The following is a 27,459-nucleotide window of genomic DNA, read 5'->3' as shown; positions in this document are numbered from 1 at the left end:
ATCCTTTCGCTTTGTTTACGTTCTTCGTTCGTCGTCTGCTGCAGATTTGCAGGATTAGAATTACGAAAGTTTTGTTTTAAATAAACTTACGGTCTTAGTTAAGTGCAAAATGAATACATTGAACAAAATTAAACCGCTCACTAGTTCTGTTGGCTTTCTAACCCGCAACTATGCGTTCAAGTCTGACTTAAAAATCAAGTGGGTTCGACCGGAGAAAATTCCTTGCTATAAACCGCAGAAAAGTGGCGATTTGCAACCAATGCGGCCAATGGCCGGCACTGAATTGCTGAAGGATTATCGTAAGTCGAAGGAGCTAGAAAGGTAGGTGATTGCTAGAAATTGTGCTGATTGGTATGACTGATAAATTAAATTCGAATCCTAAAGCGCTGATGATAGGGTAAAGTCAATGTTCTCGATCGAGCATAATCGCAGGCGGGAAATGCTCGAAAATTTCAAGGAGGAGATGGTGAAGCGAGTACAACGACACGACCTGGACTACGGCTCTATGGAGGCTAAGTGTAGGGTTATCACAGTTTTTAGGGTATTATAATGTTTTACTAATTGGTCTTCAATGCTTTTAGTGGGTCTGATGACTGCTCAGATTAGGAGCCTGCAGGAAGTGATGGAAAAGTTTCCACGTCAATCAGCTGCTAAGGTTCACCTGAAGGAGCTAATTGATAAGAGGAAACGCTTTTTGAGATACCTGAGACGTTGGGACTATAGGAGATTCGAGTACATTTTGGAGAAATTGGACATCGTTTACAAGCCATACCCCACGTAAGTTATATACCTTATGTATACATGTATATTTGGGTTGACTAAATTTCTGGAAATTTAGCCAACGAATTTGCGTTTGCAAAAAGAAATAGGACCCTATATCTAGCATTTTTTAAGATTCAGTGTGAATATGAATTTTGTGATGATCACTGATGAATAAATTATTTACAAAATCAATGGATCGACGGTATCATGAGAGATCAGTTTTAGCCACCAGCAGCCTAGTGGTGTCACGTCTTTAACAATTGGTGGTATCGACGAGAGTCAGTGTTGATTTATTATATTCATTTTGCCTTGTTGGGCTTATAATTCAACGCCACCATTTGTTAAATCTTTTGTGATATATGCCCCATATGATGTAACTTTGTCAAGTAGTTGCCACAGAAAACGATAGATACGATTTGCTATTGGAGTTTTCCAACTCATCCGCAACGTAATTTTGACTAGATCCTCGATACTAGGCCTTTAATTTTGACCGAAACCTTCCAAAACAATGTCTTTGTTTATTTGGAATTGTTCGTACCGCCTGTTTCGTTCAAATTGAATATTTGTTCAGGGTTCTTCAAAACACCGGAAAATCCTACTTCTACAAAGTATTCACAGATTTCGATAGAACAATCTTATTTGTAGCTCAGAGACGGCAGTGTTTTGACAGTGGACTCGCCTAGAAATCTCCGGTTAAAGCTTTTAAAACATAAACGCCACAAATTAATGGGCTGTGCTGTTTCACTGTCCGTATTCTTTGAAAATCATTTCTTAGCATTGTCCAGCCACTTGACAATTCGTCATTGTGCGAAAAAATGATCATTCGATCCTTAGCATTGTGGCTAAGAAAGCGAAAAATTGGAACATTATGAGTATGACCTCCATATATTTTATTCGGGTACGTTGCTTTTTATGCCATACTAGCAGAACGTACCCTGCATTGCTCGGGTTTTGGCGTTCAAAATGTCAATTTATGAGTTTTTTTTGCGACGCCGCACTCTAGATCATATTTTGCGCGATCGTATTGGGTTTCCTCACAACTCGCCCCAATATTGTATTTTCACAATTTTCCAACTTTCCCCTTAAATTTCACTAACTCTTAGTATTTATAAACACAGCTGATCCCAAGACGAATAGATTGGTGTGAAAATCTTGCAAATCGGTCAGCCCTTACGTGAGTTATATTGCCTCAAAGGAAATGCAAACTCATTTTTATATAGATAAATATTTAAATAGATAGAAGAGAAGAAGAAGATATACAAAGTAGAAGAGGAGCAAAGAAGCCATCTAACTTGATTCTTTGATGGGGTAAGGTGGAGCAAAATGGATCACGGGGTAAGATTAGTCAGTGCCGTTTTTGAGCAGCGTATACATTTAAACGTAGAGTAGGGTGTCCCAAGACTACGCGCAGCAGCTGGAAGTGGCACTCCCAAAGGAAGAGCAGCTAGGCGCAGCATCTCTTGAAGATGGCTGGAGAGATATTCGATCCGCCATTGGAAGCACCGCAACCGCTGCACTAGGCACGGTGGCTCCGGATCAGAGAAACGACTGGTATGACGGCGAATGTGAGCAGTTAGTTGAGGAGAAGAATGCAGCATGGGCGAGATTGCTGCAACACCGCACGAGGGCGAACGAGGCACGATACAAACGGGCGCGGAACAGACAAAACTCGATTTTCCGGAGGAAAAAGCGCCAGCAGGAAGATCGAGACCGTGAAGAGACGGAGGAACTGTACCGCGCTAATAACGCACGAAAGTTCTATGAGAAGTTGAACCGTTCACGTAAGGGCCACGTGCCACAGCCCGATATGTGTAAGGACATAAACGGGAACCTTCTTACGAACGAGCGTGAGGTGATCCAAAGGTGGCGGCAGCACTACGAAGAGCACCTGAATGGCGATATGGCAGACAACGGTGGCGGTATGGTAATGAACCTAGGAGCACGCGCGCAGGACATGCGACTTCCGGACACTTCAAGGGTGACGCATATTTTATCGCCACATTATAGAGTACAAAAGTAAGTCTGCTGAGAAGGTAAAGCATCGTCTCAGTTCAGCTTGTGCGAAGATAGTAGTGACGACACATGTTTACGTTCAAACTGAATGTTTACATACGTGCTGAGCCGGCCTTGTTTTTTGAATGCCGTGAAAAGCATCCTATGATTGAACTAATAAAGAGATCATAGTAAACCTGATTGCTTGTATATTGCTACATATTAACAGATGGATGTGATATCATTTTATTACTGGCTCTGTTGAGGATGGCAGCGGACTGTACTGCGCTGATGTGCCTCGGTGGGTGCTCGCGTTCCTCTCGGGAACCGAGCGAGTGGGAGCAGGACCCTTGCGTTCCTTCCCGGGATGGCTTCGCCTCATGAAGCCACGGGGGTGGGTTGAGCTGGACTAGCGCCCTGGCTAGCAGCAACCGAAAACTATTTTTCATTAACTCTTAGCCTTGATAAAGGCTAATTATTTCAATTAACTCTGTTGGTGGGACTGGAAGGGCAGTGGGTGGAAGCAAACACGGGAACTCAACTTAAACAACTATATTCATTTTCTTCTCCATACTTCAACACTTTACTGCCATAAGGCAGCTTCTTCTTCTTCTTCTTCTTCTTCTTCTTGTTGCTACTCGGCTCGTCGCGGCTTCGTTAGTACCCGGTCGGCAGCCAGCTTGCGATCAAGCCGTCTCGCTCGGGCTCGGCTCACTGCGCTGTTCTCGATGCTTCGATGTTCGCTTGCTGCTGCTTCTGCTGTCGCTCCCGTGGTCGAATGAAAACTGAACGCCAGCTTGATGTCGTGCCTCCGTATATGTATACGAAAAGTTGCCGGTGACGCTGGAACGGGTGGGCTCTCGATGTGGACAATTTTGATGGGCGGAGCCTCGTGTGATGCAAATTTGGTCTTCTTCATCAGACGCTGCGGCTAGACTTTCAGTTCGGTTGGGAATGAACTGAACAGGCTCTATTTACTTACTCCGACCAAATCCTGTGATTCGGGTAACCAACTCCATTGGAAAGAAAAGCTATGTTACCTAGAAAATATTCCCATTTATTTGCTTTTGAATTGTTTTTAATTTCAATTAAAATATTGGTGCAATTTTGATGAAATTATAACATGTAGAGAAAAAGTACCAAATTTATACACTTTTTGACTATTTACTAAAACTGCAATATCTCAGCCCCAGAACAAAATTTCTTGGATCTTGATTTATGAAAATACTCCTTATAAATAGCTCATTATAGTATGTAAGTTTTTCTGCACGAGAAAAAAATATTTTTTGTTTGAGGATGAAATAACTTCGAAAATTAGTCAAAAAATTGTGTTTTTTCGATATTTAAAAAGTTCTGCAGACTGTAAAAACGTATAATACCAAAAACTTATTCATGGAGAATATGGGCAAAGATCCACAGAAAAATAAAAAAATATAAAACGAATGGGTGTCCCTGAAAAAAAATTGTGAAAAGATCCAATATTTGATTTTTCACCTAAAAAAAGCTCATTTTTCAAAAATCGATCTGGCGCGACCTCTAAACGATTTTTTAGAAATTCGGTTTGTTCTACAAAAATTATCCAGACAGGTATATCTTTCATTTCAGGGTTGAGCACCATGACTTTTCGAACATCGATTTTTTTGGGACACCCTAGTGTAGAGGTTACAGTGACTATAATAACAGTGTCGTCAAGTGTCAGAATCGTCTGTCAATTTCAAAACAAATGCGCGTTCCAAACGAGCAGGAGAACTGTCAAACGTGGCACATGACGTTACTCTTCTATTATAGTAAAGTATAATAAATGCTATACTCCATTGCACGGTGACCTCATCACCTCTCCCATCTCTTTCCCACCTGAAGGAAATTAGGAAACAACAGGACCAGCTCCTGTCAAATTTGACAGGTAGTGGTCCCATTGTTTTCTAATTTTCTTCAGGTGAGAAGGAGATAGAGAATATCCGTGCAATGCCCTATAGTGAAAGTAGGTATAATAAATAATGTTATGTGATGTTGTACTGACTGCTTTGAAACAAATAAATATGATCGAAAATTGTGCATTCAAACATGAACTTGCAAATGGGGCAAGATGGGTCAACACATACCGATTGTAATAACAAATAACACATTGTTGATTTATTCTTTTAAAGGTTACATTTGAGAATAATGGTGTTAATTTGTTTATTAAAAATGTTTAATTTTTGTCTTTAGGAAAGCAATTGCAAACATTTTTAAATGCAGTGCGTTAAGAGGTGTGGCTACAAAGCAAGGCCATGCTGAGGGTAACTGGGTCCGATTCCCGTTACCGGTCAAGGCAATTTTCGGATTGGACATTGTCTCGACTTCCCTGAGCATAATCGTGTTAGCCTATTGATATACGAATGCAAATATGGTAGCTTGGCTTAGAAACCTCGCAGTTAATAATTGTGGAAGTGCTTAATGAACACTAAGCTACGGGGTGGCTATGTCTCAGTGTGGGGATGTGGCAATAAGAAGAAGTCCGAAAACATATTTAAATATCCGCACAGCTGAAAATTGAAAAGGATGCTGATCTCTGGAAGATTTCCGAGAGCCTGTTTAGGTTCCTTGACTCTTCGATATTCCTGTGATTTTTTTGTGAATTTCTGGAGAGATTCGTTTTTCAGAAGTCGCCAAGCATTTTCGAAGCTTAAGATTTTCCGATTAAACATGCAAACTTCCTTTTGAAGGAGATCATCATATTTACACATTTTTCGTGCAATGGTCTAAAAGTTAAAGATTTTTTCTCAGATTTTAGTCAACACTTGGCAAAATAAACTACGAAAAGAAAATAATTTTTTGAACTTATAAGGCTGAACACGAAAGTAAAAATCTTACATAAGGCTGAAATGGCGAAAGGCTGAAACACGAATGGCTGAAAAATTGTGAGTAACAGATTTTAATGGAGAAAATCACATTTAACGTCAACAAACAGAAATAAACAACTCCTGTTGTCTTTGCGACTCCTTTTCTTTCGATTTTGATACAAAATTTTCTTTTTTGCCTTTCTCGTACAACAAAGTTGTACCGAAAGGCTACCTTTTCTTTCCAAAATCGAACTTTTTATAGAAGTTTCGGAGACCCATGATGTTATATCCAGCTTTCCACGCTCGGTAATGGCGGCTTGCTGCTGTGTAAAAATCAATCGGTCACTGTACTGTTTGACACTAGCTGGAGGAAAGCTCACTGGAGTTTCTGGGTGAGGGGAATGAAAAAAAGGCCTTTTCGCCAGTGAGTTTTCCTCCAGCTAGTGTCAAAAAGTACAGTGACTGATTGATTTTTGCACACCGACAAGCCGCCATTACCGAGCGTGGAAAGCTGGATACCAATCGACTCAGCGCGTCGAACTGAATAAATGTCTGTCATTCCGTGTGTATGTGTGTGCGTATTTTTTGCCATTCTCGTGCAACGAAGTTGTACCGAAAGGCTTTCATTTCACTCCGAAAACGAACTTTTTATAGAAGCATCGGAGACCCATAGTGTTATATACCAATCGACTCAGCTCGACGAACTTAACACAATACTGTCTTTTTTTTCAGTACACACTCAGTTTTTATTTCTGCAGCTCGGCAAAAATCCGCACAGCCGTGCGCCAGCAAAATAAATAACTGATATTCCGGCGAAAATAGCGTTTGTTAGCTGATTTTCGGCAAATTATTTGCTGATTATCAGCCATTTTGACAGAAATCTCGGCAAAAAACATGTTTACTGGGGCACGGCTGTGCGATTCTCGGTAAAAGTTCAACATTTAGCTGAGATCCCGGTAAAAAATTAAGTGTGTAGGGTGGGAATCGGCATCCAGACACCGCCCGGTGGGCTACCGGCGAACGGGGTTAGCTGCCGCCGACCCGCTAAAACCACCCTGAGTCTCCCCGGAACAGTCTGGCGGCATTACTTCCCACATACTAGCTACCAACTAGCTTCAAAACTCAACACTAGCTACCCACTAGTTCCTCTACCTCGTGACTAGCTACCCGCTAGTATCTCACCCTTCTGACTAGCTACCCACTAGTCGGCGCTATCCGACTGCTGCTCGGCGCGCCAATTGCGCTGCAAGATGCTGGCAATCTGAGTAGTAGCGGCCGAGACCGCGTTCCACTTTTCAACCAGGATATGTCAAGCCTCTAGATAAGATTATCCGCACACCTCAAATGTCCCTCCCGCTCCTCCCATCGACGAAACGAGGACATACGAATAGTACTTGCTCGGCAGTTTCGTTGACCCCTGGGCAGTCTGGGCAGACGGGAGAGTCCGGGTAGGGTAGCAGCCATGGCCTGACAGGAACTGTGTTAGATGGAAGTGAACTTCCCCATGCCTCATATTGACCCATCTTGATACGCTAGGTATCAGCCGATGGGTCCACCTACCCTTAGAAGAGTTATCCCAGTACCGTTGCCACTTGATAGTCGAGGTGACTCTAATGGCTTTACGGGCTTCTCTGGTTCCGCGCATTTCCCCGTATGACTAGCCCAATGGGAAACATACACACGATCACACAAGCTAAATCCCGTGATACCGTGCGGTTGGCACTTATCACTCTGAGGCACGCTAGCTTGTGTACACTCTCCATCTTCTGCAGGTTACGTTCGACGCTAAGCACCGAGGCCCAAGCTGGGCCGCCGTATCTAAGGATAGATACTAAGATAGAGCTAATAACCTGCGTCTGCTGGAGCGCACCCCCGAGCTATTGGACATCATCCTGGATAACCCAAGTAACCATGAAGCTATATATGCATGTAAAAAACACAGCACTAAAAGTTGACTTAAAGTGGAAAAGGGCAATTATAAGATCGAATTAATGGTTCATTACTTTGGCATGTTGAAATAAAGCACCAGTAATGCATCGCTGCATTCGTACTGCTGATTTAGAGTATCGTTGTCTGACAGTTGATAAATAAATGCAACAACACATCGTTAAAACAGATATAATGCAATTAGCATTTAGCATGCCGATTTGTGATTGATATATGTGCAATATTGTAATGCTTGGTGTTACTTGGGAATGCCGCAATAGCTGTCGAAGCTCTCCTGCAGGCGTAATCTACGTGACTGCCGAAGTTCAGTCTATCGTCGATCAACACGCCGAGGAGCTTCACCTCCCGCTTGGAAATGATCTCACAGTCGCCCACGCGAACCACTGCCTCCTGTACCGACTTACGGTTGTTAACAACAACCAACTCCGTTTTATGATGGGCCAGCCCCAGCTGTCTTGAGCTCATCCATTCCTCTACTATAGCGATCGCGTGGGCCGCCGTCAGTTCCACCTCAACAATCGACTCTCCGTAAACCTCCAGCGTTATGTCGTCAGCGAAGCCAACGATCTTAACGCCTGGGGGAGGGAACTTCAGTCTTAAAACACTGTCGTACATAGTGTTCCATAGCACCGGGCCCAGGATAGATCCCTGAGGAACTCCTGCGGTGATAGAAGCACTACCCTCCCCTTCGTCGGTCTCGTGAAAGAGTACGCGATTCTGGAAATAGCTTTCCAAAATGTTGTACAGGCCCACCGGAATGCCCAACCGGAGTAACGAGGGCGCGATGGCATCTCAGCTTGTGCTGTTTGCTGTTGAATGCATTCTTGACGTCGAGCGTTACAATCGCACAGAGTTGAGAATCCCCTCCGCTTGCGTTATATCGCTACTTCCGCAGTTTTCCTACCGTAAGGACCTACCCTTACGAAACCCAAACTGATTGCTTGACAGGCCGTTCGTACTGGGGTCGGCCGTTTGCCGGGGTCAGCCTGTTGAGGATGATCCTCTTTAGCAACTTCCCCGTGGTGTTCAGTAGGCAGATTGCAATCCATGGTGACCATGGTCTGTACGCCGATGGTTCACCTACTGGTTTCCCGGGCTTCGGCAACAGCACCAGCTTCTCTCTCTTCCACCTATCGGGGAAACTGCGCTCGTCGAGGCATCTCTGCGTGGCTGTCCTGAACATGTCAGGGTTAGCCATGATCGCTGCCTTCAGAGTGAGGTTTGGCACTCCGTCGGGCCCCGGAGCTTTGTTCGTGTCAAGGATTCGGGCCACCTCAAGCACCGTTCGTCACTGCTGCCACTTCAGCCGCACTCTCGTTCTGAGGTGCTGGAGGTGGCCAAGGACTTGTGGCATGGGACGGGAAGAGTACCTCGATAATGCGATTCAACCTTTCCAGTGACCGTTCGGGAGGCGCCAGCCCCCTCTGGTCTTCGCCATTACTATCCTGTAAGCATCGCCCCAAGTATTAGCATTGGCGTTCAGGCATAGGTTGTCAAAACACTTTCTTTTACTACTACTTGTTAAGGGGCAACTTCGCAGTTTTGAACGTTAAGCGTCGTTCATCCCTTAGTTGTTCAGAGCGAGCTCTCTGCATCCTTCGCCTAGTCCTAAGGCAGGTTGACCGAAAGTCTGCGATTACGGCGCTCCACCAGTATGCTGGGGGTCTACCGTTCCTTGGCCGTGCCCTCCTCTGCATGCTGGCATCGCATGCACGTGACAGGACAGCTGTCTGTGCGTCCCCTGTAAGACTGTCGACCCTTCAGTCTCAGTGCCGCGGTGAAAACTTCGCTGTCGAAACTTTTGGCCTTCCACCCACGAACCTGACGGGAATTCCTCAATCACGGTTGCTGCACACCACAGCTGATCACGTAGCGGATGGCTGGGTGTAGCCCGCATCGACGCTCCAGTTCAGTCCCCCGGCTAGGCCGGGGCTACAGAACGTAACGTCAATGAACGATTCCACCCCATTCCTACGGAAAGTGCTGGTTGAGCCGTCATTGGCTAACACGACCTCCAACTTTGCTAGAGCCTTTTAGCGAAGCTTGACCTCTCTGATTGGTGCAGCGGCTTCCCCACTCCACCGCCCAAGCATTGAAGTCACCCGCTATGACAACCGGCTTTCGACCTACGAGGTCGGACGATAGCCTATCGACCATCCGGGTGAATTGCTCTATTGGCCACCGTGGTGAGGCATAGCAGCTACAATAGAGCACCCCGTTGATCTTAGCTATGGCGACACCTTCGACAGGTGTGTGTACGACTTCTTGGACCGGGAACCGGGCCGTTGTACAGATCGCCGCCATCTTGGAGTCGTCCACGACCCAGTTTCCGTTATTGCCAGGGACACGGTACGGATGTGCAAAAATAGCGACGTCGGTCTCTGACTCAGATACCGACTGCCACAGCAACTGCAGGGCAGTAGCACAATGGTTAAGATTCAGCTGGTCTACCCGCACGGCGTCTTCTTATTGTCTCCACCGAAGGGACAAGTAGGTCCACCCATAACATGGTTACGAGCAGGGATTGAATCCTAAAGAGAAAGAGCAAGTCTCTCACTTATCATCTCTGTATACATATACGATATGTAGCATACGGCGAGAAACTTTTTTCGCAAGCTGTCATGATAGAGAACTGATTCGGGATGTTATACCCCATGATAAATTTCTTTTAGAAAGCTCCAAATGTGGGGAGCACTGGCTTTGATGATGCATTTCAACTTGTTCTACGTTCCAACACGAAAGGAGCGAAAACAAAGCGAGAATCACCATTTTTCTGTGGGGGCTGCCTATCCGATTCTGTTTTTTCGCACTTGTATACAAGTTTGATAAATTTGTCATCATGGTTTGTTATGATTCGGAACAGTTTTTGCCTCTCTTTTATCGTTGTTCGTTATCTATTGAGAACGTTTTCTGCAAACCCTGGTTACGAGCTTGCTTCCTACTAGCGCAGATAATGCACCATGGTGCTTTATCGCAGGCCTGCGCAAAATGTCCCTCCTCTCCACAACGACGACACAGGTTACTTCGGTTCGGCCCCTTGCACTTCCATAACTTGAGACCAGATTCGAAGCACTTAAAACACTTTTCGACTTGAGGTGGCTGGAATTTACCTACTGGGCATATTGACCATCCAACCTTCAGCTTCCCGACCGCCAGGACCTTTTTAGCGTCCGCTACTGGTAACTTGAACGAAGCTACCTGCGTGCCAAAGGGCCTACCTCTAAGGCGAATAGAAGACCGCTCGACTTCTATATCGCAATGCGCCTTTAACGATAAAATGAGGTCCTCTGCCTCAGTGACCTCGTCAAGCTGTTTACACCGGAGGGTCACCTCGGTGCCCAGGGACCTCACTTCCACTCCCTCACCAAGAACCTTCTGGGCCAACCTCTTATAGGCGGTACCGCTCGCCTTTGCTCCACGCTTCAGCACCAAGATCAGTTCACCTGTCTTGGTGTGTCTGACACGTCGCACGTCCTCACCCAGTGTCGAAAACTTTTCGGCACCTCGCATGGTCTTAAGGACATCGGCGTATCTCTCTTTGTTGGTCTTGACCAACAAGGCCTCACCTCTGTCCCAAAGTTTCCTTGCGGGTGAGGACCCTCTTCCCTCTTCTTGGCTCTGCTAACGAGCTGCCAGGGATTTTCGGTTCGCTGAGCAGCCGTCGCAGAGTGGCTACCGTCACCCTGGGGTTTAGTAGCCTGGGCCGCACTTCAGTTTTTCACTTCGAGAAATTGTATGCTCCCATTTAAATTACAAGGGCGAGATAAGTCGTTCTACTCGTAAGCTAAAATGTTTCGGTGGCCTTATGGTTGAGAACGTTGTCGGCACATGTTATCCAACGGCCTTATAGCCTTTTCAGATCACATGCTTCGTTATTTGATATTATTTTTCTTTATATGACGTTACTCTTTATCCAGTAATGAATCTCGAAATCTAAACAGGCTATTAAGAAACTTCCACACATTGCGTAATGCTTAAATGGTGAATGGGTAACCTGAAGTATGACAATCCATGCACCATAAAATGTCGGGCATATACGTTATTTATGAATTTCTTCTCACTGTTGAGAAATTGCATATCTAATAAATTAAAATCAAATAGAAGCAATAAAGGATTTATTTTTAGCTTATGGGGTCGTACAATTATTACGTATGCACTTATGAGGGGAGGGGGGTTGTCTGTCATTTTTTACGCTCATTACAAATAAAAATTAAATTGTGTGAAGAAAATCTTACATGGGGGAGGGAGGGCTGAAAAACTCAGAAAAGCTGCTTACGTAATTAGTGTACGGCCCCCTTATATTATTGGAGGAGAGACTTTCGTTGTCATTGTAGAGATATACTTTCAGCACCTTTCAGAAGTTTTGCTCATTTTTTAAGAAAAAAAAATCTATTGTTCCTTAATTCCAGTCACTTCCATTGGATCACCCGCAAGGACTCCCTCCGTAAGCTGACCGACACTCACTGTGAAGACATCAGGAGTACGCGTCTGCAGAGCTACCGCCAAGTGCTGGAATCCCAACAGTTGGACTTTCTCGCCAAGAAGCTGGAGAACTTGGAATTCATCCGAAACGAGCAGATTGAGTGTCAAGTTCCCGTCACAGTCGACAAGGAGCAGATTAAGGCGGTCAAAAAGCAGTACGACGAGCTGAAAGAAAAGCGAAAACTACTGGAGGAGAAGACAAACGAAGAAGATTGAAGATGTTATTAAAACTGGTTTATTTCTTGTATAAAATAAAATAATAAAATTAGTATCTAATGGAGTATTAACTTGTATAATATTTTCGATTAAGTACTCTGCATTTTACAACGTACAGTTTAAATATGCGATTGCTATTGTTGATTGATAAAATTTGAAAAGCGAATTGCCGAACGTATTCTCTACATGCAATCAAATATTTTAATGTATAAAATATTTTTATATCTTAAAACATAATTTGCTTAACAAATTATAAACTGGTCATGGCCGGCGGTCGTGCGTACGCTTTGGGGATGAATCCGTACTTTCGTGTTTTGGGAGCATACGCCCAGAGCCACCCGTCAACAGTTTGGTTGTTCAGGTCAGCGTAGATCCAGTCGCCTCGTCGCACCGAAAGATCGTCCGGTGCTTGTGCCTGTTGAAAAGTTTATTTGTTATCGTAGGTTGCAATGGGATGATTTAATGGCGCGACATCGAAAGATGAGATATTAGTGACAAAATCGTTATAAGTAGAGACTTCTTGTGAGCAGCTTACCTTATAGTCATATAGCATAACAAGTTCAGTTCCATGGTATCGTAGATCATCAGATCCGATTCCAGGTTGTTGCGGTTGCTGTTGTTGCTGCTGTTGCTGTTGCTGACCAACATTCAACCCTCCATTACTAGCTAAACTATTCACACCACCATTCATTTGCGGTATGCTTGAATTCGTATCATTTGCTCCATTAGTGTTGGGAGGGTTTCCTCCGGCAAGATTTTGCTTCGCCTGGCCTTGCAGAATGTTTTCCGCAGGGTAGACAAATCCAGATGGGATGAACCCTTCTTGACCATCGCTTCGCACTATCCAGAACCATTCTGGATCTTCGCGGTTCAACACCGTCACAAATTCGCCCCGTTCGACAGAGACATCGTTCTCGTCCCGAGCGATAAAAGTGTATAGTACAATATAGCGACCGCTTGGGTCTTTTGAAAATGGCAAGAAATCAGGCTCTGAACTAAGACTCGCCTGCGAGTGTTTCAGCGAGTTGGTAAGTCCTACCAACCCCGATGTGCTGTCATCAATAACATCGATGTTAATATCTGGTATGCCCTCCGTCAGGTCGTTGTTTGCTAAACCAACGGACACATCACGTGGCAGTTTCTTTTTGATGGCCAAATCCGCTAGCTGAGTGTTGAACGGAGCGCAGTACGAATGCGGTATGAAACCCTCCTGTCGAGTATCTTGACCAATCACGTACACCCAATCGTTCTCTCGGTACAGAATGTTCACGATTTGACCCCTTTTGACCTCCAGTTCGTCGTCTACGCAAGGAGTGAAATCATGCAGAACAACCATTTTGCTATCCGGAGACAGACCGTGTTCCTTCTCAATGCCCACACGAACCAAAGTTTCGATGCTGGCTGATCCGGTGATGCGGCCCATTCCATGGTTTAAGCCTAAGCTGCTTGATAGGTCCTTGTCGATGTCGCTTCCTATGGCTGTTGAGATGAGAGAAAAGATTTTATTTATTTTAGTGGCCTTTAGCAGATCTAACGCTTGCTTTTAGGTAAAGTGACCAGATAAATTTTGTGTTAGCGCGGGACACAAAGTTCATAGTTTGATATGTTTTAGAAATGCACTCAAAGCAAATCTATCATTTTTTTCAGAACTTATTTATTACTAAAGTTTAGTTTGTTAACTGTTCGATAAACGGTTACACATTTTAGAAGTCAAAGTTTTCTATAAACGTTGAACGTACATAGTAGCAGTTATTGAGTTTCACATCGTTTTGAAGTTTGGCGATCCTCTGGTAACTGCAAAACTGTTGCAACTACCGAATTGCATTTAGAAAGTATTGCAGTTAAATAACTTTCAACTGTTGAACGTCTAGTGTATAGAAATTTGTTAGAATATTATTTTTAATAAAGATAGGGAGTGAGTATAATGGACCCCTGAACAAAAACCAAAAGTTAACGCTGCAGCAAATTTCCATTGGATAAAGTTGCTTCACATATCAGGGTAGTTGTTCCATGCAATTGTTTTGGCTTGGGATACTAAAATTATGTTATATGTATTAACTAATTTGTAAAAGTAAATACGTTAGAGGGTCCATTACTAGCACACAAGGGGGGTTCATAATAGGCAACAGGAACATGTGGAAATGGAACATGTAAATCAAATGAGGGGACCATAATACGTATGTAAACAAACTCTATGTTGCGTATTATGGTCCCGGGGTGGCCATAATAGGCAATCTGGCTACATTATTTTAAAATACTTATTTTAGTATTGAAAATGATTGTCTTAGCATGTTTTATGTACGAAACGCATTGGTGATAACTGTTACTTGTCATCTGGTGCTACAGATAGAGATGTCGCAAATTAATCGATTACTTCGATTAATCGATTCATCGTTGTGATAATCGATTAATTTTGAATCGATTATTACCCAACGATTAATCGATTCAATAATCGAAATGAATCGTGAGTAATCGATTAGTTACTAATCGATTAATCAGAATTTTACGACATCATAAGGATGTCGAAAATTAATTGATTATTTCGATTAATCGATTCATCGTTGTTATAATCGATTAATTTTGAATCGATTACTATACAATGATTAATCGATTCAATAATCGACAAGAATCAAGAGTAATCGATTAGTAACTAATCGATTAATCGGGATTTTACGACATCTCTAGCTACAGAATGGCAATATGCCGTGAGTCTGACTCTAGCGAAACGATTGAAGTAAATTTCCGTCCTTAAAGGGTCCATTACTAGCATCCACTCCCTACAAGCAATGGTATCGTATCTCAAAAAACTATTTTCTGAATAACCTAAATAATTCTTTCTAAATAGGCTGACCAGATCATTTCGGTGAAAAAACGGGACAAACGCACTTGCAAAACGGGACATGTCAGAAAATCTTGTGACGAAATCGATTGGATGTGTCGACAACAACAGACGGACGCAAGTATGTGTCGATAAATAGTAGCGGATTAAACAGCGGCAAAGTGATAGTTCCATCTATAAAACTATTCTGAAAGTTATTTCATCGAAAACCTTAATGTCCGAAGCAAAATTGTACGCGTTATACATTCGATTCGTTCATCCGTTGGAAGTTTATTGCAATTAATCCGTGTCAAGCGTATCTTGATGCTCCATTGTTTTGCTGCACAGCGCACTATAGATCGTCATCGAGCCTCGATATTCTGCTGGGACGCACACACACGTAGTGAACAGAAGATTGTGTTATCGTTGGCTATTCCTCTTCGCTCTCAATGGCAAGCATGCAGCGTACTCCACCTACTGCTAGTAGTATCGCAAACAACACACCATCGGCAAACAAGCGACTACGATCTGACTGGGAAAGTAATGTGCCTCAGGCAGATGATGAGGATGTTCAATCGGTATCATTGGAAGGCATCATGAGGACGATGATGAAGCAATTCGCGGAAACCAGACAGCTGATTGACACAGTACGAAGCGAAATCAACAATCAAATCGTCGCTGTTAAAACAGAATTAAAGTGTGACATCGAATCGTTGAAAGTAGAGTGCACAGAGAAATTTCAACAACAGGATGCTGCTTTGGAGTCGCTGGAGAAGAGGGTGGACAATGTATCCCAAACACTTGGAGCATTAGCTAATCGTAATGAGCTCATCATTAGTGGCATACCTTTCCAAAACGACGAACGCTTGAATACAGTACTCGAGGACATCAGTAAGCACCTGGACATCAACAGATCTTCCCTATTGGCAGCAGCACGGCGTATGGCACCCAGCAGTAGTTCGGACAAAAACAGCCTCTTCGTAGTTGAGTTTGCACTGAAGTCAACACGGGATCAGTTTTACAGTGCTTATCTGCGGAAGCGTGATCTTAAGTTGAAACACATCGGGATGGACTCTGATCGTCGTATTTATATCAACGAAAGTCTCACCGTCGAAGCAAGGAATCTGAAATCGGCTGCGCTGAATCTGAAGAAAGCGGGTAAACTGACATCGGTATATACCAAGCATGGAGTGGTCCATGTGAAGTCTGCAACTGGTGGGCCATTCAACACGGTACGGTCCGAAGATGAGCTGGATAAATTTTCGTAACTATGTATTTCGTTCACTTTGCATAGCATGTTTAAGTTGTGATTGTATAATTTGTGTATTTGGAATTTGAAGATTGTATGTTAGACGAAATTGTTTCATATTTCACAATAGTTATGCAGCCCTCTAGAAATTGCTTCCCCTACTTTACTTGATGCCACCATCTCAAAACCACACCTCCACGAACATTCCGCGAGCAGTGCTCAACGCTGTTCTTCTCCCTGATAAGCTGAACATTTTACACGGGAATGCACAGAGTATCTGTGCGCGCAACTTCGCGAAGCTTGATGAAGTACGTGACTTATTGTCTGCATCTAAAGTTGAGATAGCATGCTTTTCCGAATCTTGGCTTACGTCTAAGCACAGCGATCGTAGTATTGGCATCTCGGGTTACTCAGTTGTGAGAAATCATAGGACATGTAGGCGTGGTGGAGGTATAGCTGTTTACTATAAAGAGCATCTAACCTGCCACAAAGTTTTCGGTACAACACTGACAGCAGATGCAGCGGATAAAACAGAATGCTTGGCGTTAGAGTTTCGGGTTGGTGAAAACAAAATTCTTCTGATAACCATATACAACCCCCCAAACAACGACTGCTCGAATTTCCTTACAGAAAAACTCACTGATTTCGCAATTCATTACCAGAATATTATACTGGTCGGTGACTACAACACCGACATGCTGCGCCCTAGTAGCAGGAGTGCAAAATTTAGTTCGATGCTCCAAATTTTTTCCTTGACGTCCGTTAGTGGAGAACCAATATTTTTTCATGCTGGAGGATGTACACAGCTTGATCTCATTCTCACCAACAACACAGACAGCATCCTGCCATTTGGACAGGTCAGTTTTCCGGGGTTGTCTTGTCATGACCTAATATTTGTCTCGGTAGACTTCGACATATGTCGGACAAGCAGCCTACACTACTATAGGGACTATACCAAATTCGAACCACATGCTGTGGAGAATGCTATTCTATCTATTCCATGGAACGTTTTTTACCAAATCGAAAACCCCGATGAAGCAATGGAATTTTTTAATTTGCATGTTAAAAAGGCGCATGATTCATCCATCCCTCTCCGCAAAAGCAGCAGTCGCCGTCGTCATAACCCATGGTTTTCTGAAAGTGTGAAACTATCACTTTTAGAACGGGACTTGGCGTACAAGGACTGGTTGCAAGCACCAGTGCACTTGAAGGACGTCAAGCGTCGGGTATACAAGAAATAGAGCCAACGCAAAAATCGCTCTATCCAAGCGATAGTATCTGCATCGGTTACTGGACAGTAGGACACCACCAAATACTCTTTGGCAGCATTTGAAGAGGCTAGGAGTCAGTAAGGATAAATCCTCAAGGCCATGTGAGTTTGATCCTAACGAGATAAACGACACTTTTGCAGCAAATTTTTCAAACAACATGCATAATGAAGCACGGACATTCAGTATACCAGCGCCATCGCCGCATAGTTTTTCATTCCGCTCAGTGCAATCCTGGGAAATAGTGAATGCCATTTGGGATATCAAATCGAATGCTCTTGGACTTGACGGATTACCAATTCTTTTCATCAAGATAATCCTTCCACTGGTCGTCCAACACATAAAGCATCTATTCAACATGTTCATCAGAACGTTTACCTTCCCCAACTGCTGGAAGCATGCAAAGATTTTACCGTTGAAGAAAAAGGCACATTTGAACAGCATAAACAATCTGCGACCAATAAGTATTCTTTGTGCCTTATCCAAGGCCTTCGAAAAGCTACTCAAAGCGCAAATGAGTTTGTACATCGATAACAACAACTTGCTAACTGACTGCCAAGCAGGTTTCCGGAGAGGTCAGAGCATCAAAACAGCAGCTCTTCGAGTTTATGATGATATTGGATCTGTCGTAGACAAGAAAGGTGCTGGGATTCTTCTCCTACTGGATTTCTCGAAGGCTTTCGATACCGTTCCGCACTGTAAACTAATATCCAAGCTCGAAATGCAGTTCAACTTTTCTTCTACTGCCGTAAGCCTGATAAAATCGTATCTATACGAAAGAAAACAGACTGTTTTTTGTGGCGATCGATGCTCAAGGAGTGCTGATGTATTGTCCGGTGTACCTCAAGGTTCAGTGCTGGGTCCTCTGCTTTTCTGTTGTCATATAAACGATCTACCGACGGTGCTACGGTACTGTTCCATTCAAATGTTCGCCGATGATGTGCAGATGTACGTGTGTCGACATGGTCCTTGCGCACGTGACCTAATCAGAATGATAAACCATGACCTGAAAAAAGTGGCAGATTGGTGCAGACGAAATGGGCTCCATATAAATAAAACAAAGAGCAAAGCGATGTTTATTTCGAGTCGAGGCCAGAGAGTTAGCGGCTTTGCTCCACCCGAAGCAGAGATTGTGCTGGGTGGAGAAATAATCAATTGGACGGATAGTGCTAGCAACATAGGATTCATCTTTAATAACGACCTGCAGTGGAATGGATTAATAGCACAGCAATGTGGTAAAATTTACGCCAGTCTTCGTACGTTATACTGTTGTACATCAGATGCGCCAACTGCAATCAAGCTAAAGCTGTTCAAATCATTGATTCTACCACATTTCATGTTTGGAGATGTACTCCATGTTCGCCCCAATGCAAGTTGCTTTGATCGTTTGCGTGTTGCGTTGAACTGTTGTGTGCGTTATGTTTATGGTTTAGGGCGTTATGACCATGTGAGCCACCTTCAACCAACCCTCATTGGCTGTCCTCTGCAACATTTTTACGCATACCGTTCCTGCATTTTCCTGCGTAAATTGCTTTCAACACGATCTCCATCTTCATTACATCGGAGGCTGATACAAACTCGGGGCCGTCGTCTACAGAATCTAGTTATCCCAGCAAACAACACGGAAGTCTATGCTAGTTCTTTGTTCGTTCGAGGTGTGGTATATTGGAACTTATTACCGCCCGCTGTTAAGCGTTCCTCATCGGAGGCAATATTTAAGAGTGGCTGCTTTGATTTTTGGAACCGAATGAGATAATAATACGAAATTGAAACAACCGGAAAATAATATAGTAGTTAAGTTAGTATTTGTGTCTATTATGTTACCGGAGGTAGTAATTTAAAAAGATTTGTATCTTACGCTACTGGACAATAAACAAATAAACAAACAAACAAATCCAAGAGCTGTAGAAGCTTAATTTTCATTCCACGTGTAAGAAGTTAGAGAAAAATTTTAGAGTGAATCATTCACCACCATAACTTTCTATAGCATTAAGTGTTGTGGAAAAATACTAAACTACAAATATTTCACTCTTCAAAGGGGCGCAGAAACAACACAAAAAAATACGTATTTTTCAAAATATTTTCAAAAAATTGTGGAAGTTTGATTTTTTTAAACTTCTATTACACATAGATTTTATTACTGACCAATATCAAAAACTTTTGCAATTCTGAACAATTGAAAATGACAAAAAAATAGTCAAAGTATCAAATCTCAAAGCCGGTCTGGGCTCAGAGAGATAAGAAAAATAATTTTAGAAAAAATGTGAAAAGGTAAATGAACCGTTTGTTTGAGAAAACTACATATGTGACATTTTTGGCTAAAATGAAATTTTCATATATTCTGAATCCTCGTCCAAAAATACGTATTCTGGCAAAAAATACAAAAAAAAAATTTGTTCGGAAATGTATGAAGAATTTTTCGTTTGTTTGAGAAACTACATAGGGGGAAAGACGACTTTGGCAGGTTTTGTTCTGTTATTGTCAGGGGGGTTTTTGTCGATCAAATTTTATGAAATTTGGCCACAATATTCTTTGATATGCAAAGAATGTTTAGGCCAAATTTGAGCATAATCAGTCATAAAAAAACCCCTGCCAATAATAGAACAAAACCTGCCAAAGCCGTCATTCCCCCTATGTACACGCACTTTGAAGAGCAATTATGAAGTACTGCTTGGAGTTTTCATACTGGAAGTGCCTCAGGGTGCTGAGTTTTGCCAAAAACTATTGATCTGTATCGAAGAAATCAAAAGATTTGGTACCAATTCGTTCAAAAACAGTTTTTTGTTGTTTTCTCGGAATTGTGAAAAATGGATATATGCAGTTTCTCAAACAAATGATTCAAATGCGGGAGGAATTATTGATTTCTTGTACTAAATAAAAATTCATGAACATAAGTGAGAGAAAATCTACGGATAAGAATATCAACAAGTAAAGAACATTAATAAAATGTAATTTAAATTATTTCCATGAACATGGTTAGCGCATGTGAATAAATGTCAAGTCTTATCGATTCACAGTGATTTTTGATGGTGGGACTTATGCAATTTCGTCGTGGAAAGTAAAACAAATCTTGGATAATTTATAGGCTGGTTTACAGCTCGACCTCTCGGAGATTTCCGCCGGACTGTATTTTGAATCTTTCTACAAATTTCTACAACGGAGTTTCATAAATCCCACTCACACATATGCAAGTAAAATTTGCAGACAACCTCCTGATCTAGCCTCCAACCTAGCCTTAAAGTACGTGATAACCGAATCCCTCGGTTTGAAACTGCCTTAAACTCGATTGTTAATGTGATGTATAATTTTTTACAGTGGATGATTTTTAAAAATTCAGAATTATTCAGAAAGACTTTGAATGATTTTCAATGTTTCGAAAAGGATCAATCAGGCCTTCGAAAAAGTCATTGAAATGGAACTGTATGAAAAAATCTCCTGTTGTCACCTGTAAAAACCTTAAGAAAAGTCGATTCATGCAAAATACATAAAGGCATAAATATGTAGCATTCTCTTAAAAGCAACACTAATCACGGTGTGCCTGTGACGGTTATTAACGAAAAAAAAAATGTCAATCCATTCTGAACTCGCCTTTCGAAAGATATAGTATCCAGGCGTCTGCTATGAAAATTTCAAAATATTTCATCAAGGGAATCAAAAGTTATAGCAGTTACAAATGTTATGATTTTTGTGTTCGATATTTCACTAATATGCAACCATATATACCGTGAATTTCCTCCTGATTACGTCCAAATAAATTATCATCAAATATGCAATTTGCAACCTCAACCAACTGTAACCTAAAACCTATTCTTTGAATAATAGTAAAAAAAAACAAAGGATGTTAGAGATAATATTGTTCTAATGTCAATGACAAAATAGACAATTCAACCACAATACAGTATTCAAATTACAGAATTATTGCACTTCAATCTCCTAATCATATCAAAGTGTGAATATTGTCTATGACAGACAAGTAACTACACTCTATCTATATGATGATTCTGCTTTTATTAAATATGATAATAGTTTGTAACATAGAATACCGCGCTGGAACAATTTTGTCTTTCTTTCTTTGTTTTTCTTTTCTTTCTTTTCTTTTGTCTTTTTTTCTAGCTAGCTAGCAGGAAATACATGGAAGCAAAATCTACTTACAAGATTCCCAGGGTTTAAGGCCAGTGTTGGTAGAATCATGTTCAAATCTCAATCATCAGCCTCATGCGCGATCTAGCTCGCTTTCGATCTGTTTTTCACACAGAATCGCATCGTTTCAAAAAATGATTTTGCTCCAAAAAGCGTCAAAACCCAATAGAAGAGTATTTAATGTTGGTATGGTTTTACTATCCATTGTTTTGGGAAAGAAAGTTAATTTGATGAATGCATCGTAGAAGAACACGTTGAAATCATGCAATGATGCGAATTGCAAGTCGAATCATAAAAGATTTTCTGGGCCATGAGTCGGGTGGGGTTTGAGTAGCGCGATATTTTTTTCTGAGTCACAGAAGCACATTTTAATCTTGACTTTTATGATCCATACGATTGTCTTACAAAACGTTTGCTTTAGCCAAAATTATATATTTTAAAAGTCATATAATTTCTTTGAAAATACTAAGAAATATGATTTCGCGGGACATTATCTAGAAATTTGTCAAATGCGGGAAGTTTCGCGGGACGCTTTTTAGCGCGGGACAAATATCGAAAATGCGGGACTGTTCCGCGAAACGCGGGACGTCTGGTCACATTACTTTTAGGTGAACAAATAATTATTAAAAAAAAACATTGGCGTAAACCATCCTTAATGCCGCCTACAAAGTGATATCCCAGATCATCTTCCGTCGTCTGTCACCATTAGTGAATGAGTTCGTGAGAAGTTATCAAGCCGGCTTCGTTGACGGCCGCTCGACAACGGACCAGATCTTTACTGTACGGCAAATCCTTCAAAAATGCCGTGAATACCAGGCCCCAACGCATCATCTGTTCGTTGATTTCAAGGCGGCATACGACAGTATAGACCGCGTAGAGCTATGGAAAATTATGGACGAGAACAGCTTCCCTGGGAAGCTTACCAGACTGATCAAAGCAACGGTGGATGGTGTGCAAAATTGTGTGAAGATTTCGGGCGAACACTCCAGTTTGTTCGAATCGCGCCGGGACTAAGACAAGGTGATGGACTTTCGTGCCTGTTGTTCAACATGCGGAGAGCCGGGTGTAACAGCCGGGGTACGATTTTCAACAGATCCAGTCAATTTATTTGCTTCGCGGATGACATGGACATTGTCGGCCGAACATTTGCAAAGGTGGCAGAACTGTACACCCGCCTGAAACGTGAAGCAACAAAAGTTGGACTGGTGGTGAATGCGTCAAAGACAAAGTACATGCTTGTGGGCGGAACCGAGCGCGACAGGGCCCACCTGGGAAGCAGTGTTACGATAGACGGGGATACCTTCGAGGTGGTCGAGGAATTCGTCTACCTCGGATCCTTGCTAACGGCTGACAACAACGTTAGTCGTGAAATACGAAGGCGCATCATCTGTGGAAGTCGGGCCTACTACGGGCTCCAGAAGAAACTGCGGTCGAAAAGATTCGCCACCGCACCAAATGTGTCATGTACAAGACGTTAATAAGACCGGTAGTCCTCTACGGACATGAAACATGGACAATGCTCGAGGAGGACTTGCAAGCACTCGGAGTATTCGAGAGACGGGTGCTTAGAACCATCTTTGGCGGTGTGCAAGAAGACGGTGTGTGGCGGCGAAGAATGAACCATGAGCTCGCCCAACTCTACGGCGAACCCAGTATCCAGAAGGTAGCTAAAGCCGGACGGGTACGATGGGCAGGGCATGTTGCAAGAATGCCGGACAGCAACCCTGCAAAGATGGTGTTCGCTTCCGACCCGGCAGGTACGAGACGACGTGGAGCGCAGCGAGCGAGATGGGCAGACCAGGTGCAGAACGACTTGGCGAGCGTAGGGCGTCTCCGAGGATGGAGAGATGCGGCCTCGAACCGTGTATTGTGGCGAGAAATTGATGATTATCTGTTATGTGTTATCTGTTTAGATGTAGACTAAATAAATGAATTGGCGTAAATAAAGGGGGGGGCGGTTTAGCCCTCCTTAGAAAAAATAGCCCCCATAGGATTCGAAGAGTTACTTAGCAGTGTTATCAATTTTCAATATATAGCATAATAATTTACTGAAAAAGTTTAAAGACAAAAGCGTTATTTCCGATAAGCCAAAAGCACGTTGATATGGTTCGGTATTCTTGTTCATGATTGAAAAACATCAAATAAGCTTGAGGGGTGCGTTTTAAACAGTTCTCCTCTGCAATTTTCGGATCAACAACAGATGTAAAATGAGATTTGTCATTACGAGGGTTTGCTAGGGTAGTTCTAAGTGCGGTTGTCATTACGAGGGTTTGCTAGGGTAGTTCGACTGCTTTCAAATGCCTTGATATGTTTTGATTTCGCCCCTTACCTCCCCCCCTCACCCAAATTTCAAGCATTATAACGTTATGGAATATTTTTTACTGATTGGATACTGCGACAATTAAAAACTTGTATCTCGATGTAAGGTGTATGATAAAACTATTATGCCAAATTTCGTTAGTTGATGCGTCGTATTTTGGTTCACAAAAGCAAAAGCATAAGCAACATTTGAATCATTTGTTTGAGAAACTGCATAAGTCCATTTTACACTATTTCGAGAAAACAGCAAAAAAATGTTTTTGAACAAATTTGCACCGAATCTTTTGATTTCTTCGATACAGATCAATAGTTTTTGGCAAAACTCAACACCCTGGGGCATTTTCAGTGCAAACAATGTAAGCAGTACTCCACAATTGCTCTTCAAAGTACGTGGACATATGCGTATTTTTTGCCAGAATACGTGTTTTTGGACGAGGATTCAGAATATATAAAATCTCATTTTGGCCAAAAATGTTACATATGCAGTTTCTCAAACAAATGGTTCATTTACTGTAGGGATCTACAGCTGCACAAAATATATTCCATTCTATTCGGGTTTCATGTTTTGGCGAAATACCACACGCATTAATTTTCATAAGAGCACATGCCGACTTGCAGTCACTATCAGATGATATATTAACTTTGATTGATTCTTAATTTAATTAATTAACTTTCGGTTCAATCAAAGCTAATTGCCAATTTCCGGGGATTAAACCACCCGACTTGGACATGCGTCCAATTTGGGAATCTCGAGCTCGTTCAGTAGCCGCTAGGTTGCGAAGGCCGACGGAGGTCCTTCGTAGCTTAGTTGGTTAAAGCACTAGTCTAGCGTACTGTAGGGTCATGGGTTCGAGTCCCATCGAAGGGAAAGTGGTTACCTCCAATACATTTTCCAAATCAATATCTTTCACATAACGTACATATTTACATTTGAGTTTTCTCAACATTGTAAATTAATGTCCAAGTCGGGTGGTTTAATCCCCGGAAATAGGCAATTAACTTTGATTGAACATAGCATTTTCTGTTTTGATCTTGCAATATTAGCCTGTTGCACTGGTTAATGGGGGCAATTTGTAGAATACTCATTCTAAGCGACATAATCACTTCAACCATGTGGAAGGTTCACTTCCATAGATAAAGCATGTGGCGACATATGTCAATCGCAGTAGTCATTCGCGAAATCATGCATTGAACGGGGCTGATACGCATAAGAGGCCCATGTCGATTTTTGATGATTTTGATTTTCTTTCAGAAATAAGCTTACAATGAACTCATCTTTAAGAAAACCTGATAAAATAATAGGCTTTGTTCTAGAAATTTGAAAATTCAAACCCACTTGTGTTGTCCCACCTTGCGATTTATTCGCATAACAGTCACATTCCAGATTTTGATACACTCTCGCATAAAACATCAACGTAATAATGGTCCATTTAATAGTCCCATAGCAATGTATACAGATCGATTTATTAGATTTTTTTTCAATTTCTCCATGTAAAACGAGTTTGAAAAATTCAACGGCGTGTTTCTCAAGTTGAAGAAAACTGACATGGGACGCTTATGCGAATAGGGGCAGTAAGGTGGGCAATTATTTTTATATGTATCACACTATGGCGAAACCAAACGATGGTATCGAGAATTATCAGCGCCAGGTGGATTAATCTGGGATTTTATACCAAAAAATCGTAAAAAGCTAGCTCATTTTTTATGTACTTATCCTCAACTGATTTCCTTGCAACAGGTTGCATTGTTTTCTATTAAAAATATTCCAAATCAGACTATGGGCTCCCAAGTTATGGCCAAAATACTACTTCTATAATACACGAGAAAGGCACCATTACCGCTTGGTTGAATAATCAAGTTTTTTGATAAACGTTTCAAATTCATTAGATCTTGAGTGCACGAAATAATGTTGCTTCACTGTAAAACCTTTTGAATTTTTATCCAATCTGTTTTCTTCTCACATTATCCAAAAAATTATCAAAAAGTAGCTATTACTCCTGGAATGTGTAATTCATCGTTTATTACACTGTGTGCCTTTGGGTGGAAATACCCTTTCCTGTATCTTCTTTGAATTCCAGTCCTAAAAGTTGCTGATTACCAAAATTATTAACACCTGCTGCAATAGACTGCAATAGATCGGTGCACATATCTCCACCATAATAGTACTGGGGTTCGTCGCCTAACACAAGAGTGTAGCATATCAACAGGTAATTATGTCAGTGACCTGCTATTGAATGGAATTCTTCCGCTGCCAGTGCTTTGCTGTTTGTCTCTCTCCCTGAGATCTCTTCGATGGTGGTGGTCTTCTTACATGTCTTCTTCGTCTTTCCGCAGCACTAACCAGGTGAAGATGGCAATGTTACTTACGTTTTTTCTTCTTTCCCCGTCTAATCCGCACGGGACAGAGAAACGCCATGATTTCCGATGGGCACTACGCGTTCCGACGCATTTTAGTGGGAGTTTGAATGGGCGAATCGCAACATAAACCGACCGAAATTGCAATTTTCTGATCCACACAAGAGCTGAGATGGCAAGGAATTTTTATTTTTACGAGACTGCCCTTGCCTATACGTCACTTGCGCCTTGAGGAATTTTGAGTTCTGTCAAGCTACCAGACAGACAACTTCTTATTGGACTTGAGGTCTTGTGTGAGAGACCACCACCTGAGGTTTGCGTCCCGGCTTATTGCAGGGTCTATATGCAGATGGTCCACCGATTGGTAATATGGTTGTGTTTTATTTTCATATTCATTGAAATTTGATGATATTCCGTTCTTATTTCACTTAAAAGTTCGACCATTGAAGTTTTTATGGAGGCTTGAAGGAGTGCTAAACTAATTTAGAAATTTTGAAGTGTCACCACCCTATACGTTAGATTGATGATTGATTTATAATATCAGTTTTATGTTGGATGTCAAATATTGGAATATTTAAACAGTTCAAGAACGTATATCAAAATCTTAAGCCATCTGTTTTCCTCATCTTTTGTTGGAATAAATTTCCAGCTCCGAATAAGGTCCCGTAAACGTATTCTAATCAGTAATTTCTCCAGATACATTTTATGAGTAAGCAATTAGTTCTGAAATGTTTTGAAATATTTTGCATAACTTGAATTACTTTTATATTCGTCCAAAAGTTGCTTTTAAAGTTACCGAAAGTGTTAATATCGAAACTTCGTTTGAAGTTGCATAAGAAATTATTTTGTCGATTGTGTGAAAAACTGTTAGAGCTATTTTTCCTATAGTTTCCTTAAAAGTTTTTTACAGTTTTGCCTTTCTCGTATAACAAAGTTGTAGGGGAAGGTGGGGAGACTTGATCCCCGGGAAGACTTGATCACCCCCTGTTTAATCGAGAACTGAAGTAGTTTTGTTCTAGCGTATTTTTTAGTCTAGATCCTCTAGACATATGACCTTTATGTGGTGAGTTATTTTTTTGATTGCCAACC

General features: G+C 42.0%; 3 protein-coding genes across 3 annotated transcripts; 2 read left to right on the top strand and 1 right to left on the bottom strand.

Annotated features, from left to right (window-relative positions):
• LOC134211021 (small ribosomal subunit protein uS15m) lies at nt 1-12,285 on the top strand. The gene is made up of 4 exons (XM_062687546.1): nt 1-321; nt 385-518; nt 582-777; nt 11,933-12,285. The coding sequence occupies exons 1-4, from the start codon at nt 110-112 to the stop codon at nt 12,219-12,221; spliced, it is 831 nt and encodes a 276-aa protein (XP_062543530.1). The 5' UTR covers nt 1-109; the 3' UTR covers nt 12,222-12,285.
• On the bottom strand, nt 12,218-26,596 carry LOC134211020 (SH3 domain-containing protein Dlish). The gene is made up of 3 exons (XM_062687544.1): nt 26,383-26,596; nt 12,757-13,700; nt 12,218-12,636 (listed from the first exon to the last, which is right to left on the bottom strand). The coding sequence occupies exons 1-3, from the start codon at nt 26,429-26,431 to the stop codon at nt 12,472-12,474; spliced, it is 1,158 nt and encodes a 385-aa protein (XP_062543528.1). The 5' UTR covers nt 26,432-26,596; the 3' UTR covers nt 12,218-12,471.
• On the top strand, nt 14,956-16,890 carry LOC134215274 (uncharacterized). The gene is made up of 2 exons (XM_062694492.1): nt 14,956-15,010; nt 15,067-16,890. The coding sequence occupies exon 2, from the start codon at nt 15,489-15,491 to the stop codon at nt 16,305-16,307; it is 819 nt and encodes a 272-aa protein (XP_062550476.1). The 5' UTR covers nt 14,956-15,010; nt 15,067-15,488; the 3' UTR covers nt 16,308-16,890.
• Nucleotides 26,597-27,459: the final 863 nt, after the last annotated feature.

Source organism: Armigeres subalbatus, chromosome 2 (genome assembly GCF_024139115.2).
Source record: "Armigeres subalbatus isolate Guangzhou_Male chromosome 2, GZ_Asu_2, whole genome shotgun sequence".
Taxonomy (NCBI): domain Eukaryota; kingdom Metazoa; phylum Arthropoda; class Insecta; order Diptera; family Culicidae; genus Armigeres; species Armigeres subalbatus.
This window is presented reverse-complemented; position numbering and strand designations above follow the sequence as displayed.

Excerpts from the sequence above, each read along its gene's own strand:
- LOC134211021 (XM_062687546.1), top strand. The coding sequence starts at position 110 with ATGAATACATTGAACAAAATTAAACCGCTCACTAGTTCTGTTGGCTTT. Across the intron at positions 322-384 it reads AAGTCGAAGGAGCTAGAAAG|CGCTGATGATAGGGTAAAGT; the intron begins GTAGGTGATTGC and ends CGAATCCTAAAG. Across the intron at positions 778-11,932 it reads GTTTACAAGCCATACCCCAC|TCACTTCCATTGGATCACCC; the intron begins GTAAGTTATATA and ends CCTTAATTCCAG.
- LOC134215274 (XM_062694492.1), top strand. The coding sequence starts at position 15,489 with ATGGCAAGCATGCAGCGTACTCCACCTACTGCTAGTAGTATCGCAAAC.
- LOC134211020 (XM_062687544.1), bottom strand. The coding sequence starts at position 26,431 with ATGGCGTTTCTCTGTCCCGTGCGGATTAGACGGGGAAAGAAGAAAAAA. Across the intron at positions 13,701-26,382 it reads ACGGGGAAAGAAGAAAAAAC|CCATAGGAAGCGACATCGAC; the intron begins GTAAGTAACATT and ends TCATCTCAACAG. Across the intron at positions 12,637-12,756 it reads TTATGCTATATGACTATAAG|GCACAAGCACCGGACGATCT; the intron begins GTAAGCTGCTCA and ends ACTTTTCAACAG.